The sequence below is a fragment of the Tachypleus tridentatus genome, chromosome 12 (genome assembly GCF_004210375.1).
Source record: "Tachypleus tridentatus isolate NWPU-2018 chromosome 12, ASM421037v1, whole genome shotgun sequence".
NCBI classification, from domain to species: domain Eukaryota; kingdom Metazoa; phylum Arthropoda; class Merostomata; order Xiphosura; family Limulidae; genus Tachypleus; species Tachypleus tridentatus.
Genome location: NC_134836.1, coordinates 99,151,678 through 99,166,501, shown reverse-complemented (window position 1 = coordinate 99,166,501; position 14,824 = coordinate 99,151,678). Strand labels below are relative to the sequence as shown.

The 14,824-nt window shown below is 34.6% G+C and overlaps 1 protein-coding gene across 2 annotated transcripts in view; it reads right to left on the bottom strand.

Annotated features, from left to right (window-relative positions):
• The window catches only part of LOC143234138 (cell adhesion molecule Dscam1-like), a 99,602-nt gene extending 85,448 nt beyond the window's left edge, over positions 1-14,154 (bottom strand). For both annotated transcript variants that reach the window (XR_013018525.1, XM_076471238.1), the window contains exon 1: positions 13,869-14,154. Coding sequence is in view for 1 of the 2 variants with exons in the window: in XM_076471238.1 (XP_076327353.1) it covers positions 13,869-13,917 (49 nt within the window). In the remaining variant the exon portion in view is untranslated. The remainder of the gene's footprint in view (positions 1-13,868) is intronic.
• Positions 14,155-14,824: the final 670 nt, after the last annotated feature.

Sequence of the window (14,824 nt, the reverse complement as noted above, 5' to 3'; positions counted from 1 at the left end):
CTCTTTTTCTTTGACAGCTTCATTATTTTTATTGTATCTCAAAGGTAATCTAAGTTCTGTAATCAACTGTATTCATTACCACATTAAATTAATTTTATACTCATGAAGAGAATCTTCTTCAAAACTTCATGAAAAACGAGAATCGTGTATAATTAAAAAAATCGATCAAGGTCTGTTGCAGAAGTTTTACATATTAATAGCACAGCTCCCTCTGCATTTTTTTTGGTAAACTTGTGTTAATGAAGTACTTTTTTTTCTCGCTAATCACAGTAAAACTAAATAAAAAAAGTAACTCTATTTCAAATAAATGATTTCTTGTTACATACACAAAAAGAAGAAATATTGTTCTCTAGTGCGTGTTTCATTTACAAGCCTTAAAAAGACTTAGTTTTTAGGATTTTCAAGTAGAAATTCGCAGCCTTATATCACCATTAAGAGACGTAGCTAAGAGATGGGGGTATATAATTAAGATGTATAATGTGGGTAAAATATTTTGATTCCTCACCTGAGATGTTTTTTTCTCCGTATTACAAACTCAGTTGATGATAGACCAAAATAATTACTTAAACTGATAGTATTAGCTTTGAATTCCAGTTTAGGACTTTCTATGCTGAGTATTAAACGATGACGGCTGTATTAATGTGGTGGAGGCTCGGCATGACCAGGTGATTCTGGCATTCGACTCATAATCTGACGGTCTCTGGTTCAGATCCCCGTCATACCAAACACCTTTAGCGGTAAGGGTGTTATAATATGATAGTTAATCCAATTATTCGCTGATAAAAGAGCACCCCAGGAATTGGTGGTGGATGGTGATGACTATCTGCCTTCCCTCTAACTTTACATACTAAATTAGGGACGGCTAACGCAGATATCCCCATGTAGCTTTGCGCGAAATTAAAAAACAACAAACAAAAGTAAACAAACAATAATGTGTTTTTTTTTCAGGTAAGACTGGCTTCACTCACAGCGACAAGACGGGTCCGATAATATCAAGAGATTCGACATAATATTTACCTCAGATTAATTACGTTTGCTAAATACTAAAGTCGTGATAAATAGAGAATTACCGAGTAAAAGTGTGCAAATGCAGATAAAAGTTTTATTTTAGTCAAACACCGTGAAAATGTACATTTATTGTATCACAACAGAGAACAGAGTTAGCACTAGCTCGGTGATCTAAAATTCTAAGCTGTGTCTTTTAAGCTCTTCTTTGAGGCTGAATAAGCTGAGACCGTTTTTCGAACTGAGTAAGCGAAGATATCACTCATGACTGAATAGTTCTCAGTTTAACGACACCAATCGTCAACCTCAGATTTACTCAGAACAGTTAGGGCTATACACGTAGCTAGTCATTTTCCTAATGAAATACAAAAGGTGCCGTTGCCTCCTGGCAGTCGGTAGAAAATATACCTGTCTAACTACGTACCATAAATGACCCGCAAACTAAAAGTTCTACTCTGGGTGAAAGACACATAACAATAACCAGCTAAAGTGAAATGAATTAAATGATATTCTTGACCAACATGGTGTGAAGATGATCCAAAATAATATGTGAAATATTTATGTATTAATACAGGGCACTAGAAAACCTATAATATGTTTGTACACGACATTACAAGCTTTGTTTCTTGTATGTGAGGTTAATTTGATATATGTATAGGTATACAGAAATAGACAGGATGATATATGTGTGTGTGTGTGTGTATATATATATATATATATACGCAGGAAATGGAAAAACATACTTGTATTATGAATAACATCCTTTGTATATATGATGTACATGTGTGTATATAGAATTTGAAGCCTCCCATAAAACATTTTCTTGACAGAATTAGATACTTGTGAGATAAGTTATATATTGTACAGAAACATCAAACAATGAGTCTATAACAATGGGTGGACTTTCGTCTTCAACAAACCATTTTGGGAATGTTTATGTGGCAAGTGGTCCTTCGCGTTAGTGATTAACACTCAAACAAACAAAACCTATATAACGCGAGGTAAACTTCTTTGTTTGCTTTTATTGAAAGATGTAGTCTTCAACACAGCTTTCGTCATTCTCAATGGTACTGAACGTTTCAAGTCTCTTTGGATTTTTATTTTGCTATCCACTTCAGATTTTTATAAATCAAGAATGATTGATTACTTTCTGAAATATAACAGAAAATAAAGCCAAAACTTGCAGATTTTAGTTTCCTGGATGGAGTTTGTCATTTAGATAGTAAGACAGATGATGGTTTAGTTTTTCGTTTCAGTTAAATAACGAATTATATTAATCTAACCAGAAATTCCCTTACAGCAACCAATCCTTCTAGAAAATCCCTCTTCATTATATCGTATACATGTATATAATACAACCGTAAAACCTTGCTATTGATGGAATAAATCATCAAAGACTTGGGGAAGGTATTTACAGATACTTTATTCAATGAAATGTCTTTGACATGTTAAATAAGTGATCAATAACGTTGAAGTTTCCACAAACGTGAAGAGAAAAATAGAACATTTTCCATCTGGAACTTTTCCATCTCTTAAACTCTTACTTGTGTAAATTAAATTTTAATTGAAACTAATAATAATTCGTGTACTTAATATAATAACAAAATTTCGTAACACAAAAGCAAGCAAATGGTGTATAGATTAACAGAGAAAGAGCAGTTTGATTAACTTAAAGCTTCCGTGTGATATTTTCAATAATTTCTAAGAAGAAATAGTTTCAGCTGCATGTGTGTAATTAGGTTTTCTTCGAAGGAAAAAGTCAAAACAATACGCTGAAGGAATTAAAAGACAATTGTCCTCATGTCTCTACTTGTCACAATGTTTACTACGATTTATCGAAATATTTAACGTCTCTGGTGGTTATATTTAACTGCGCATACATGGGCTATTGTTTTTGTTTTTTTGTTTTTTGAAAATCGCGCACAATTATTCGAGGGCTATCTGCGCTAGCCGTTCCTAATTTAGCAGTGTAAGCCTAGAGGGAAGGCAGCTAGTCATCACCACCCACTGCCAACTCTTGGGCTACTCTTTTACCAACGAATACTGGGAGTGACCGTCAAATTATAACGCCCCCACGGCTGAAAGGGCGAGTATGTTTGGTGCGACCGGGACTCGAACCCGCGACCCTCGGGCTTACATGAGTTGTGTAACCACAAATATCATTTATATTGCGTAAACAACGCGTGTGGTGTTTGTGTACGAATAAGGTGCTAACATCAAGTATAACATTTCTATGATAATTTTTTTTCGCATTTCAATTTCCTTTGTTGCTACAAGAGCTATTTGTAGTCAAAACAACTAATCTGGGAAGTGCAAGTTCGTCAAACAGAGTAAGTAATCTGAATATGTGAACCAAGTGGTTTATAAAATAAACAATAAATGTGCTTTATAAACAAATGTGAACCTGAAAAAAAATTACACAGCTAATCCAGGGTGTGCATAATGTATCGAAACAAACAAATGTTTATGACACGACCCACGTGCTTATAGAATAAATAATGAAAGTGTTTTGTAAAGAAATATGACTTTGAGAAAATAGAATTTATACACTGTAAAGAACAAAGTTTGTTTACTGAAGAAGTCGAAGTGAAAGAAAATTAACTTTCGATAAATATGAAAGTCTCAAACGTAACAGCAAAACATGAGGACGGAAAATGCAAAACAAAAATCACATAACATAAATATCTACAAAAATAAAAAAATATTTCTCCCGATTAAGTTATATGACTTCTAAAAACACCAATACAATACGTTTGTTCGTTTGTAGTTAAACACAAAGTCATGCAATGGGGCTATCCGTTTTGCGCTCATCACAAGTATCGAAACCTGGTTTTTAGAGTTATAAGCTTACAGGCTTATTGCTGTGCAACTGGTAATTAGTACATAATAGCAAAAAAGTATACCCTATAAAATCAATAAAATATGAGATCAAACTACCAATCCTGGATTTAAAAATGATATAATAAGCCAAAAGCAGATTTGTCAGAGAAAAATAATATCATTTAATAACTGGTATGAACATGGCCAGGTAGTTAAGGCACTCGACTCTTAATCCGAGGGTCGTGAGTTCGAATCCCCGTTACATCAAATGTGCTCGCCCTTTCATCTGAGAGGGGCGTTATAATGTGCGATCAATTTCACTATTCCTTGCTAAAAGAGTAGCTCTAACGTTAGCGGTGGGTGGTGATGAATAGCTGCCTTCCTTTTAGTTTTATACTGCTAAATTAGGGACGGTTACCGCAAATAGCCCTCGTGTAGCTTTGCGAGAAATTCAAAACGAACCAAACCAAATTAGTATGAATTAATACTCAAACTAGAATATATTTGTCGTTTATCTAGCCATTCATTAAAAGCTGTGTTAAAAACTATTACCAAGAAAATAGCAGTTTCAAGCTTCAATGCTTGAAACAGAGAAGGCACGTGGATAGAGACCTATGTTATTGAATGTGCGTAGCACAATGTACTAAACAGAAATAAAAAAAGCACTTTTATTGAAGTCCATTAACTTCACATATTGAACTGAGAGTTGCAGAAACTACAGTACTGTGTAACTTTCAGGGACCTATTGCTTTATTGATAAACATTTCAGATAATTTAAAATTATTTTTACGAGCTTAATCGATAAATAGATTTTAGCGCGAAACGCTTGTGAAAAATGCCAGTCTACACTTAAATAACTCATAGATCTTTGGCGTAATGAAAAACGTTTTTTCCATAACTATATACAAATATAATTGTTTGGTACAAATAAACAACCACTAAACACAGCTATTGATTTTGAATAGGATCGAAATTAAATAACTATTTTGATACTGAAAAAATTTTGACATAAACTTGAACTCCATTTGTAAAATTTTCAAGTTTTTTTGTAAATGAACTATTATCCTTTTCAGGGGAATGCCAAGGCCTTACGTTGTATTATTGGGTAAGACAATGTGTCCAAACGATTTGAGTCTGTTCGGCCGTATAATGGTTCCAGTTGATAGATGACGGTTAACCTGTGATCGACTGGTATCCGGTTTAGAGGGATTATACCACCATTCTCGTGAGCCTTTGCTAAGGTAGTTAGGTTTAAATTTGTTTGTTTGTTTTGAATTTCGCGCAAAGATACACAAGGGCTATCTGCGCTAGCCGTCACTAATTTAGCAGTGTAAGACTAGAGGGAAGGCAGCTAGTTATCACCACCCACCGCCAACTCTTGGGCTACTCTTTTACCAACGAATAGTGGGATTGACCGTCACATTATAACGCTCCCACGGCTGAACGGGCAAGCTTGTTTGGTGCGACGGAGATTCGAGCCCTCGACCCTCAGATTACGAGTCGAACGCCTTAACACACCTGTCCATGCCGGGCCAGTTGGGTTTAAGCACCAGTCACTGTCCGCCGATCCCAAAGTACACCGTTCAAGCAATAAAACAAAATTAAAATTTACCCAAACTTCAAACATGAAATAAAAATAATCAGGACACTTTTTAAGGTGGGACAGCAGTAAGTTTACAAATATAGAACACTCTAATTCGGTTTTCGATTCTCCACAGTAAAAAAAAAGCAGATAACTCAATGTGAATTTATTCTAAAAAAACATGCAAAACCAACCATCAGGAACTTACAAATGAAATTAATGCATGAACACAGAAGGATACCGAAGACAATGTAGATGTAAAGATATTCAAAGTATAGAATAGTGTGTTGTTGTTGTCTTGAATTAAGCATAAAGCTACACAATGGGCTATCTGTGCTCTGCCCACCACGGGTATTGAAACCAGGTTTTTTTTCCGTTGTAACTCCGCAGACATACCGCTGAACCACTGGGGGGCAGTATAGTGTGATAATCATCTGATTAATAAATATAGCGCACGAATACATCACAAAATGTTCAAGTCATCTCCGCACAGAAAATAAGTTTGACATTGAAATATTTGAATGATAAGATTGTCGTGATTTAAAATTAAAATTTCTCTAAAACACCAGATACCAATCCGAACAACAACAAAAAATCAGTTGAAACAAATCCTAGTCAATTTAACAAGCAATTTAAATGTCTGTTAGATGCTATTTGGGAAACCCAGTCAGAAACATCTGCGATCATCATAACCACACCACTTAAACTACACCACCTATAAACTACTCCATTTACCACTGCTATCAAATGCATCCTGGAATTGTGCAACTTTTGGACATATCCGACATCATTTTGCATTAATGGAACACTCTACTGCGCAGTAATGTATAAACCAACTCCATCGTATAGACCTGAGAAGAAACCAACAGTCTGTGACAGATAAAGCTAGAAATGATTTGATGTGAGCTGCAGGTGGATATAAGAATGCCAATCAAGAGAAACATGAACGTTAAAATCGTAATTGGAATTTCCTCTACATGACATCAAAAGCTGATGACAGACATTAGAGAAGAATGATTTCGAAAAGTTATGCTGTTCAAGTATAAGTAAACGACAATATTATCATCAACTATTGTTTCAGACTAACTGTTACGCTTGAATATGAACTTCATAATGGGACATGATGTTTCAAATAATCATACCCTATGCAGAATGAACTTCCAAAGGTCATGAAATTTTAAACAAAACACCTTGAATTGGAAATCATCCTTCATAAGAGCAATAATCCTCAACCAAAGACAGTTACACCACATGTGTTTTGGAAGAGTTAACATGTTATATGAAACATTATTCAAGGGACTTCAACATTTAGATAGGGGGAGGGGCGTACAGTACTATACAAAACTGGCACTTTAGACATTCTTAATTATAATAACTATAAAAACCTATGTTGTGTTTATTTCTTTACAACACAAATGCTTCCTACCTAACGTTTGCAGTTAATAGCTTTGGCAGATATATGTGGTCACATGATATTACTGATTGATTTAGTGTACGGATAATAAAAACATTGATTATACACAGCTCTTTTTTAAAAAAGTAAAATTGTTAGTGTACTTCTGAAATTAAAAGTGATTTTTTTTAAATTTCGCATAGGTTATATAACCAAGCTTCTAATACACGAATTTAGGGTTATATAAGTTTGTTTACCATTAAGTTAACAGTACGTATTCTCTTCAAGAGTTCTGTATGAACCCAGTGTTCGTTTTCTTAAGCCGAGTTTTATTGTAAAAAAGCAATTTTTGCATTAAAATATTTCTATTTTTTTGGTAGTCCTTTAATTATGCTTTTCAACAGTTCTAAAAGTTTTCCCTCCAGTTCTAAAGAATCTCTCTGTATGCACTCTACATTACAATATATATATATAAAAAAACACACGTTTATTGAAAAGTAAAGCCTCAACATATGTCTGTCTTAGTTTTCCATCAAGGCTCTATTCATCAGAAGAACAAGAGTAAATCAAGTTAAAGTTATTCCCAAATGAGACTGTTTTGCTGAAAGAACTGAATGTGAATAATCTGTCAACTTCCATGTTGCATCTCGATTGAATTTCATATGTAAAAGAGAAAAGGATGAAATGCAACTTTTACTTGAATAAAAAACATTAACAAAAGCAGCCACCATGTTTTACAGACAAGAAATACGTCAAAGAACTTAAGTGGCATAAGCCGCATTAAGAAATTGATAATAATATAAATTTTAACACTATCAAAATATTTTATTTCTCTAAGTCAAGGAAGAAGCTTTATTTATTTTCACGTAGCAAAATGAATTGAACTTCACTTATATTCTCCAGGATAGACAAAACAAGTAACTATTTAATTCATATTCAATGGTTAAGAAGCTAATTTGTTTATAAGCATATGTGGGGGGGAACAGGGATTTAAACCCACAACCCTCGGTTTACGAGCCGAACGTCTTAACTCACCTGGCCATCAAATAATCATATTACATCTTATAGTTTCGAAACACACAAATCTTGTTTAATGTATATTGTTTTCATTAACTAGTTTTTTTTAGTTTTAATTTTTTAGCATGTCGTAATTATATTTCTCCTTCTGTCCAAGCTTCAAGTCTGCCTTTTATAAATACACTTTAATTTATTAAGACACTGTTCTATTTTGTACTCTTACAGTAATTTGACTTGAAATAGAGTATTTTTTCCTCATTACAGAAGAATTTTTGCCACACCTAACACACATCAGTTAAGCAACTACTTAGATTTATAATATTGAAAGACTTAAAATATTTGTTAGATACTTGGCTTATGACGAAAAATATTTCGTTATTTTAATTCATACTTTCTCGAAACAAGTAACATTTAACATTTAAAAATATCTGTAAACTTCGAGAATGTTAAAGAATACAAAGGAAAAAATGATAAACATAAGCTATGTTACATCATATAGCATGTCCATATAATTTTTGTGAATCGTAGACGAAATATATTTGTTGATGTTGTTTGGTTAGTTTGTTTTTTGAATTTCGCGCAAAGCTACGCGAGAGCTATCTGCGCTGGTCGTCCCTAATTTAGCGGTATAAGACGAGAGGGAAGGCAGCTAGTCATCACCACCCACCGCTAACTCTTGGGCTACTCTTTTACCAACGAATAGTGAAACTGATCGTCACATTTAACGCCCCCTCGGCTGAAAGAACGAGCATGTTTGGTGCAACGAGGATTCGAATCCGCGACCCTCAGATTACGAGTCGAACGCCTTAACCCACCTCGCCATACCGGGCCACATATTTGTTGATAATCAAATAACATAACAAAAATTAATATCCTAAAAATTGATTAATAAAATTAGTCAACTACGAAAGAATAATTTGACCAACTTAATTTTCTTTGTCACTTCAAGATGATCTCACCAGTGATTGAATTAGCAACTTGCAATAAAAGACGGACTTCAAATAGTAAGTTTCTCAAATTTTAGCTCAATATGAAGTAAGATAATGCCAGATCAAACTTTTTAAGCCTAATATCCGAAAAGTAAATTTTTTCAATGATTAATATTGTATAAAGAAACACTTAAGGACCACTGGAGAGAATTAGAAGTTAAAATATATAAGGTTATGTAGTAATAATATCCAATTACTTATATTTTGGTCTCCTAGGATAACTACAAAGGTCTAGCAGTAATTTAAGTATACTATATCGATTACTACTCTAAATAAGAATAAATTTACTTCTAAGTATACAAAGAAAATTCTGCTGATATGTTATCATCTAAATGTCTTCCGCCCTGTGCATTAAGACCTTTAATCTTTAAATTATCTACTTATTTTGTTATCATTGACTACTGAGAGAATCCACATGTTGTATCACTTTAAGTATTTTTATTTTCTCTGTTACAACAACCAGTATAAAGAACTGACTCCCTCCCACAAAAAGAAGTGAGTGAAACATTCGTATTTTATTTAAAATAAGCAGAGGGCACCAGCAGTAACAGATGGAATTAATTTTAATATTAATGTTCCTTTTTTAGAAAATCAAAAAACTTTTGGGTAAATTTTTGTTAGAAAACCCTGTAACCCACAGATTCATGAACAAGGAATATGATGAACAGATAACACTATGTAACACAAATTTTGTTCCCGGATAGCATGTGTTACTTTCTTAATTGCTTATGTTGTAAAAGTACAGAAAATGGATATTATTACCTGCAAACTTTGTTTTTGTGACCTGGATAACGAAATTTAGAAATTAACCTATTTTCTGCGTAAAAACGGACAAATTTGCAATTTTCATTTACATACGGTCTGAACAAAACAACATATAAATCTCGATTTATATGTATTTATTTATACTAAAGTTTTAAAAAAATGAACAAAATGTTTAGGAGTGAGTAATTTTTTTCGAGATTTGCGACTCTAATGTAACTCACTTTCACGTATCAGCCCCCAAATATAGTCTCCCATTATGTTTTTGATATATACTCTCAGGTTACAAAAGCAAAGCTTGAAGAGAAGAATAGGTCTTTTCCATTTACTTTAGGCATAAGAAATTGGGAAATAACACTTTCTGTCCAGGAACAAGAAAAAGTAAACAGTTTGTTACGTAGTGTAATTATAGATCATGTGTTTTTGAAAAGTAACATCGGTAATTCTAGGGTTAAAATGTTTACTAAATAAAAAATGTTTATATTTTTCAGTGTGATCTCTAGCCACTCGCTAGTACAGCGGTATGTCTCCAAATTTACAACACTAAAATCAGCGGGTTCGATTCCCCTCAGTGGGCTGAGCAGATAGCCCGATGTGGCTTTGCTATAAGAAAAACACGCACGTTTGTGACCTCTAACTGAAAAATATATGCACTTTTAACAAGCGAATATTTCGGTTCTTCTGCTTAAAAATAGAAGGAAAAGAACGCTCTGTAAGTGTATCTAATCTTATTTTAACTTAAGCTACGTTAGCTGTACTTCACTTATATTTTCTGGACCTTTCAGTGAGTGTTAAGAATACGGTTTCTTGAAACCTTAAGCATTCAGAGAATTCTCTCCGGATAAATTACTTACAAAATACCAAGGATGTAGGCAGAGATATAATGAACATGATCTTTATCGCGTCTGAAACGATATTATCTACTCTGAGGACCCCAAAAAAAAGCAAAACATGATAATATGAGCTCTGTCTGCTTTTCTTACGTCTTTATTACTAGTAAAGCGTGAATAAACCTTTGGGCAAGCTGATTTTTGTTATTATCACATGTGAAACGATTTAACAAGGTAACTTTTTTTCTTCCTTATTATGAAAACAGACAATTCAACGCCTGTGTGTTCTGTAAAAGTGGGAAACGCCTTGAAAAAATCCATTTCTGCGCTTGACGTCTGCCTTCAGTATCTGTTAAGAATGAATTAAGTTTTTAACAAGAGAAGTTCTATATTTATATTGTTGCACGCAAGTTCATATTTGTCTTTATATTCGATTAAATGTTAAAGTATTTTTAAAGACAACAGCTGCCCTTTCTTTCTGACCTGAAGAACATTTATATCATTACAAGGTGTGTGATATTTTAACAAGCATGTTTCTTTTCGTTAAGATAATGTCTGTCTCTATCATTTCTAAAGTGTGTTAAAACTCATCTCTTTGGATTCGAAAACAGTTCAGCAACGAAACATTTTATCAACTTTGATTATGTCGTTTAACACTGAATTAAGTTTACATTAGAATAATTATTATAATAAACTAAGCGACTATTAGCATTCTAGAACACCTAAACAGAGAGAAATGTATTTTTTTTATTTGTTAAGGCTTTATCTTGCATTTTATAAAGTAGAACTTAAAGATTCTAATTCATGAAATGCACAACTTGGACCTGTAATGGAATTTTGGACTTCGGATCTGTCAAACCAGGTTTCAATCCTTCCACATTGCCATAAGTTATCTACCGCATTTTAAAGTATGGATGTGTTATAAGAGTGAAAGTTAATTCTTTGGCTTGTATTGGTTTATGCTCCTGATTGGCTCCCTTGCATCTGATTAGTCACTCAAAATTAAATTTGCCATAAATATATTTAAAAAATCTTATTGTTTACAAAACATTACAGAAAAGAGAAAAAAATCGTTTAAAATTATGGTACTTTTAAGCATTTCATAGTTTTTTATATATGAAAAAAATGGCTGACATTCGTAACATTTTTTACCTTGAAGTTCTTCAGAAAATCAAAGGATATTCTTCTGAAATTTAGTTTTCCTTTGAATGCTTCATCAAAATCAAGAAACAATAATTAATGTTTTTTTGTTCTTTAATTCTTTCAAATAGCTTCCATAATGAAATAAATTCTGTTCAGTAGAAAAGCAAATGCGATAAACTAATTCTACAGAAGTTATGCGTTAATCGTCATGAGTCTCCTAAAATTATAACTGGAAAAATAGGCACGTTCATTATTTCATAAAGTTATTCTTTTAACCCTCGTTCGGTAATTGGAGGATTTCTACTTGTCAAGAAGAAACAACAACGGAAAATCTTCTGTACATCTCTAAGATCAGAATAAATCTATTGGGAATTTTACTCACTGCAGTACAGATAATTTCATTCGTCAGTCGACCTCAGGACAATCCTCCTGTGGGTTTGGTTTTTGGAATTTCGCACAAAGTTACTCAAGGGCTATCTGTGCTAGCCATCCCTAATTTAGCAGTGTAAGACTAGAGGGAAGGCAGCTAGTCATAACCACCCACCGCCAACTCTTGGGCTACTCTTTTACCAACGAATAGTGGGATTGACCGTCACTAACGCCCCCACGGCTGGGAGGGCGAGCATGTTTGGCGCCCCGCGACCCTCAGATTACGAAGCGCACGCCTTAACGCGCTAGGTCATGCCAGGCCCCCTCCTGTGGGAAAAAAAGATTTAGATATAGAAATGGTAAACTTTTACAAGTTTGTGAAGTGCACCTGCAAACAACTTTATTGGAAATATTATACCAGTTACGTAACGCAACATTCCTTCCTAAGATGTGTTTAAGTACCGATTGCATAACGCAAGTTTCTTCCTGCCATGTTTTTAAGTACCGATTGTGTAACGCAGGATTCTTCCTGCCATGTTTTTAAGTACCGATTGTGTAACGCAGGATTCTTCCTGCCATGTTTTTAAGTACCGATTGTGTAACGCAAGATTCTTCCTGCCATGTGTTTATATACCGATTGTATAACGCAAGATTCTTTCTGCTATGTTTTTAAGTACCGATTACACAACGCAAGTTTTTTCGTGCCATGTTTTTAAGTACCGAGTGCATAACGCAAGATTCTTCATAAAATGTGTTTAAATACCGATTGCATGACGCAAGATTCTTCATTACATGTGTTTAAGTACCTATTACATAACGCAAGATTCTTCCTGCCATGTTTTTAAGTACCGATTGTGTAACGCAGGATTCTTCCTGCCATGTTTTTAAGTACCGATTGTGTAACGCAGGATTTTTCCTGCCATGTTTTTAAGTACCGATTGTGTAACGCAGGATTCTTTCTAACATGTGTTTAAATACCGATTGTGTAACGCAAGATTCTTCCTGCCATGTTTTTTGCAAGATTCTTTCTAACATGTGTTTAAGTACCGATTGCATAACGGAAATTTCTTCCTACCATGTGTTTAAGTACCAAGTGCATAACGCAAGATTCTTCATAATATGTGTTTACATAATACTTTACTTATAGATTAATTATTTATAAATATTTTGCAGATTTTTCAGACCTTTATACAAATTGTACTATAATAAATGCAACAATAATATCGATGGCCAGGTGGTTAGGGCGCTCGACTAATAATCTGAGGGTCGCAGGTTTGAATTCCCATCATATCATACCAAACGTGCTCGCCCTTTTAGCCGTAGGCGCGTTAAAAAATGACGGTCAATCCCACTATTCGCTGGTAAAAAAGTAGCCCAAGAGTTGGCAGTGGGTGTTGATGACTAGCTACCTGGCCCGGCATGGCCAAGCGCGTAAGGCGTGCGACTCGTAATCCGAGGGTCGCGGGTTCGCGCCCGCGTCGCGCTAAACATGCTCACCCTCCTAGCCGTGGGGGCGTATAATGTGCGGTCAATCCCACTATTCGTTGGTAAAAGAGTAGCCCAAGAGTTGTCGGTGGGTGGTAATGACTAGCTGCCTTCCCTCTAGTCTTACACTGCAAAATTAGGGACGGCTAGCACAGATAGCTCTCGAGTAGCTTTGTGCGAAATTCCAAAACAAACAAACAAACAAAACAGACTAGCTACCTTCTCTCTAGTCTTACACTGCTAAATTAGGGGCGGCTAGCGCAGATAGATCTCTTGTGGCTTTGCGCTAAATTCAAAAAGCAAACAAACAGGAATATCGATATATTTAGCTCATTTCCTAGATATTTCGGTAGACTTACAGAGGTATGTCTTATATCAATATTCGTGTTCCTGGAAAAGCTGATTGTCATTATTTTGTATTTTTATTATTATATAAAGAGTCATAGAAGCAAACTTTCTCTTTTCATGCTTACCATAAGCTGGTCCCCAGCTGACTGTTACCAAAAGCCACCATAATATCATTGCGGTTGGTTCACAGAATTCAGTTTCCTCAGCAACAGTCGAGATCAGAACAGTGTTATGGTTTCAGTTTGTAAAGACCTTCCCTGTTGAGATAGCTCAGCTGATAAATAACGAAAAGAAATCCTCTTCAAGTTACTAAATACAGACTAATGCACTACTAAGAGAAGATATATGTTATGTTAGTTGCGGGAGCTCACGTGCAGTTTCAATGATTCTGTTGTCACGACGAAAGTAAAAACCTTGTTCGATCAGCGCGAGAAATTGCCACGCATTCGCCAGTACAGATTTATCGAACATGCGCAGTTCAGGCTGCGTGTCGCGACTTATTTGGAAGGAAATAAACAACCTGACAAGAAAACTTTGAATTTATTCTAAAATTTCTAATTATCATGAAATACAATATCGATTCTTTTCAGCGGAACATTTCAGATCAGACGGACTTTAACATGAAACACACGCAACTCTTAATTAGCATTTAGTCCTACGTATCTGTTTCACTAGGAATCCACAAATAATCATGTATATTAGGGTTCTTACCAAGGAGTTTATTGAACAAGCTGCCTTTCTATACTGCAACTTGCTCAACCTGCTCTGCTTTCCTAAAAAGTAGCGTCCTAAACTAGGTACAAAACGTTATTATTTAAAATGTGTGCAGTCTATCCCAATAATTCTAAATGATGAATTTCTGAAGCTATGTTTGCAGAATGTTGGAGGACAAGGCTTTCTTTTTTATTGTTGGTTACTGGGAACAAAGGAGCAGACAGAATATTAAAGAAAAATGTGTTTTAAAACGATCATTTTTCTGTGCTATGACAGAATCTAGCTAGGAGATTCTTGTGAAATCGATTTCAATCTATTTGCGTAGTTTCGTGTTTCAGTCATTGGTTATTTGATATACATATGTCGG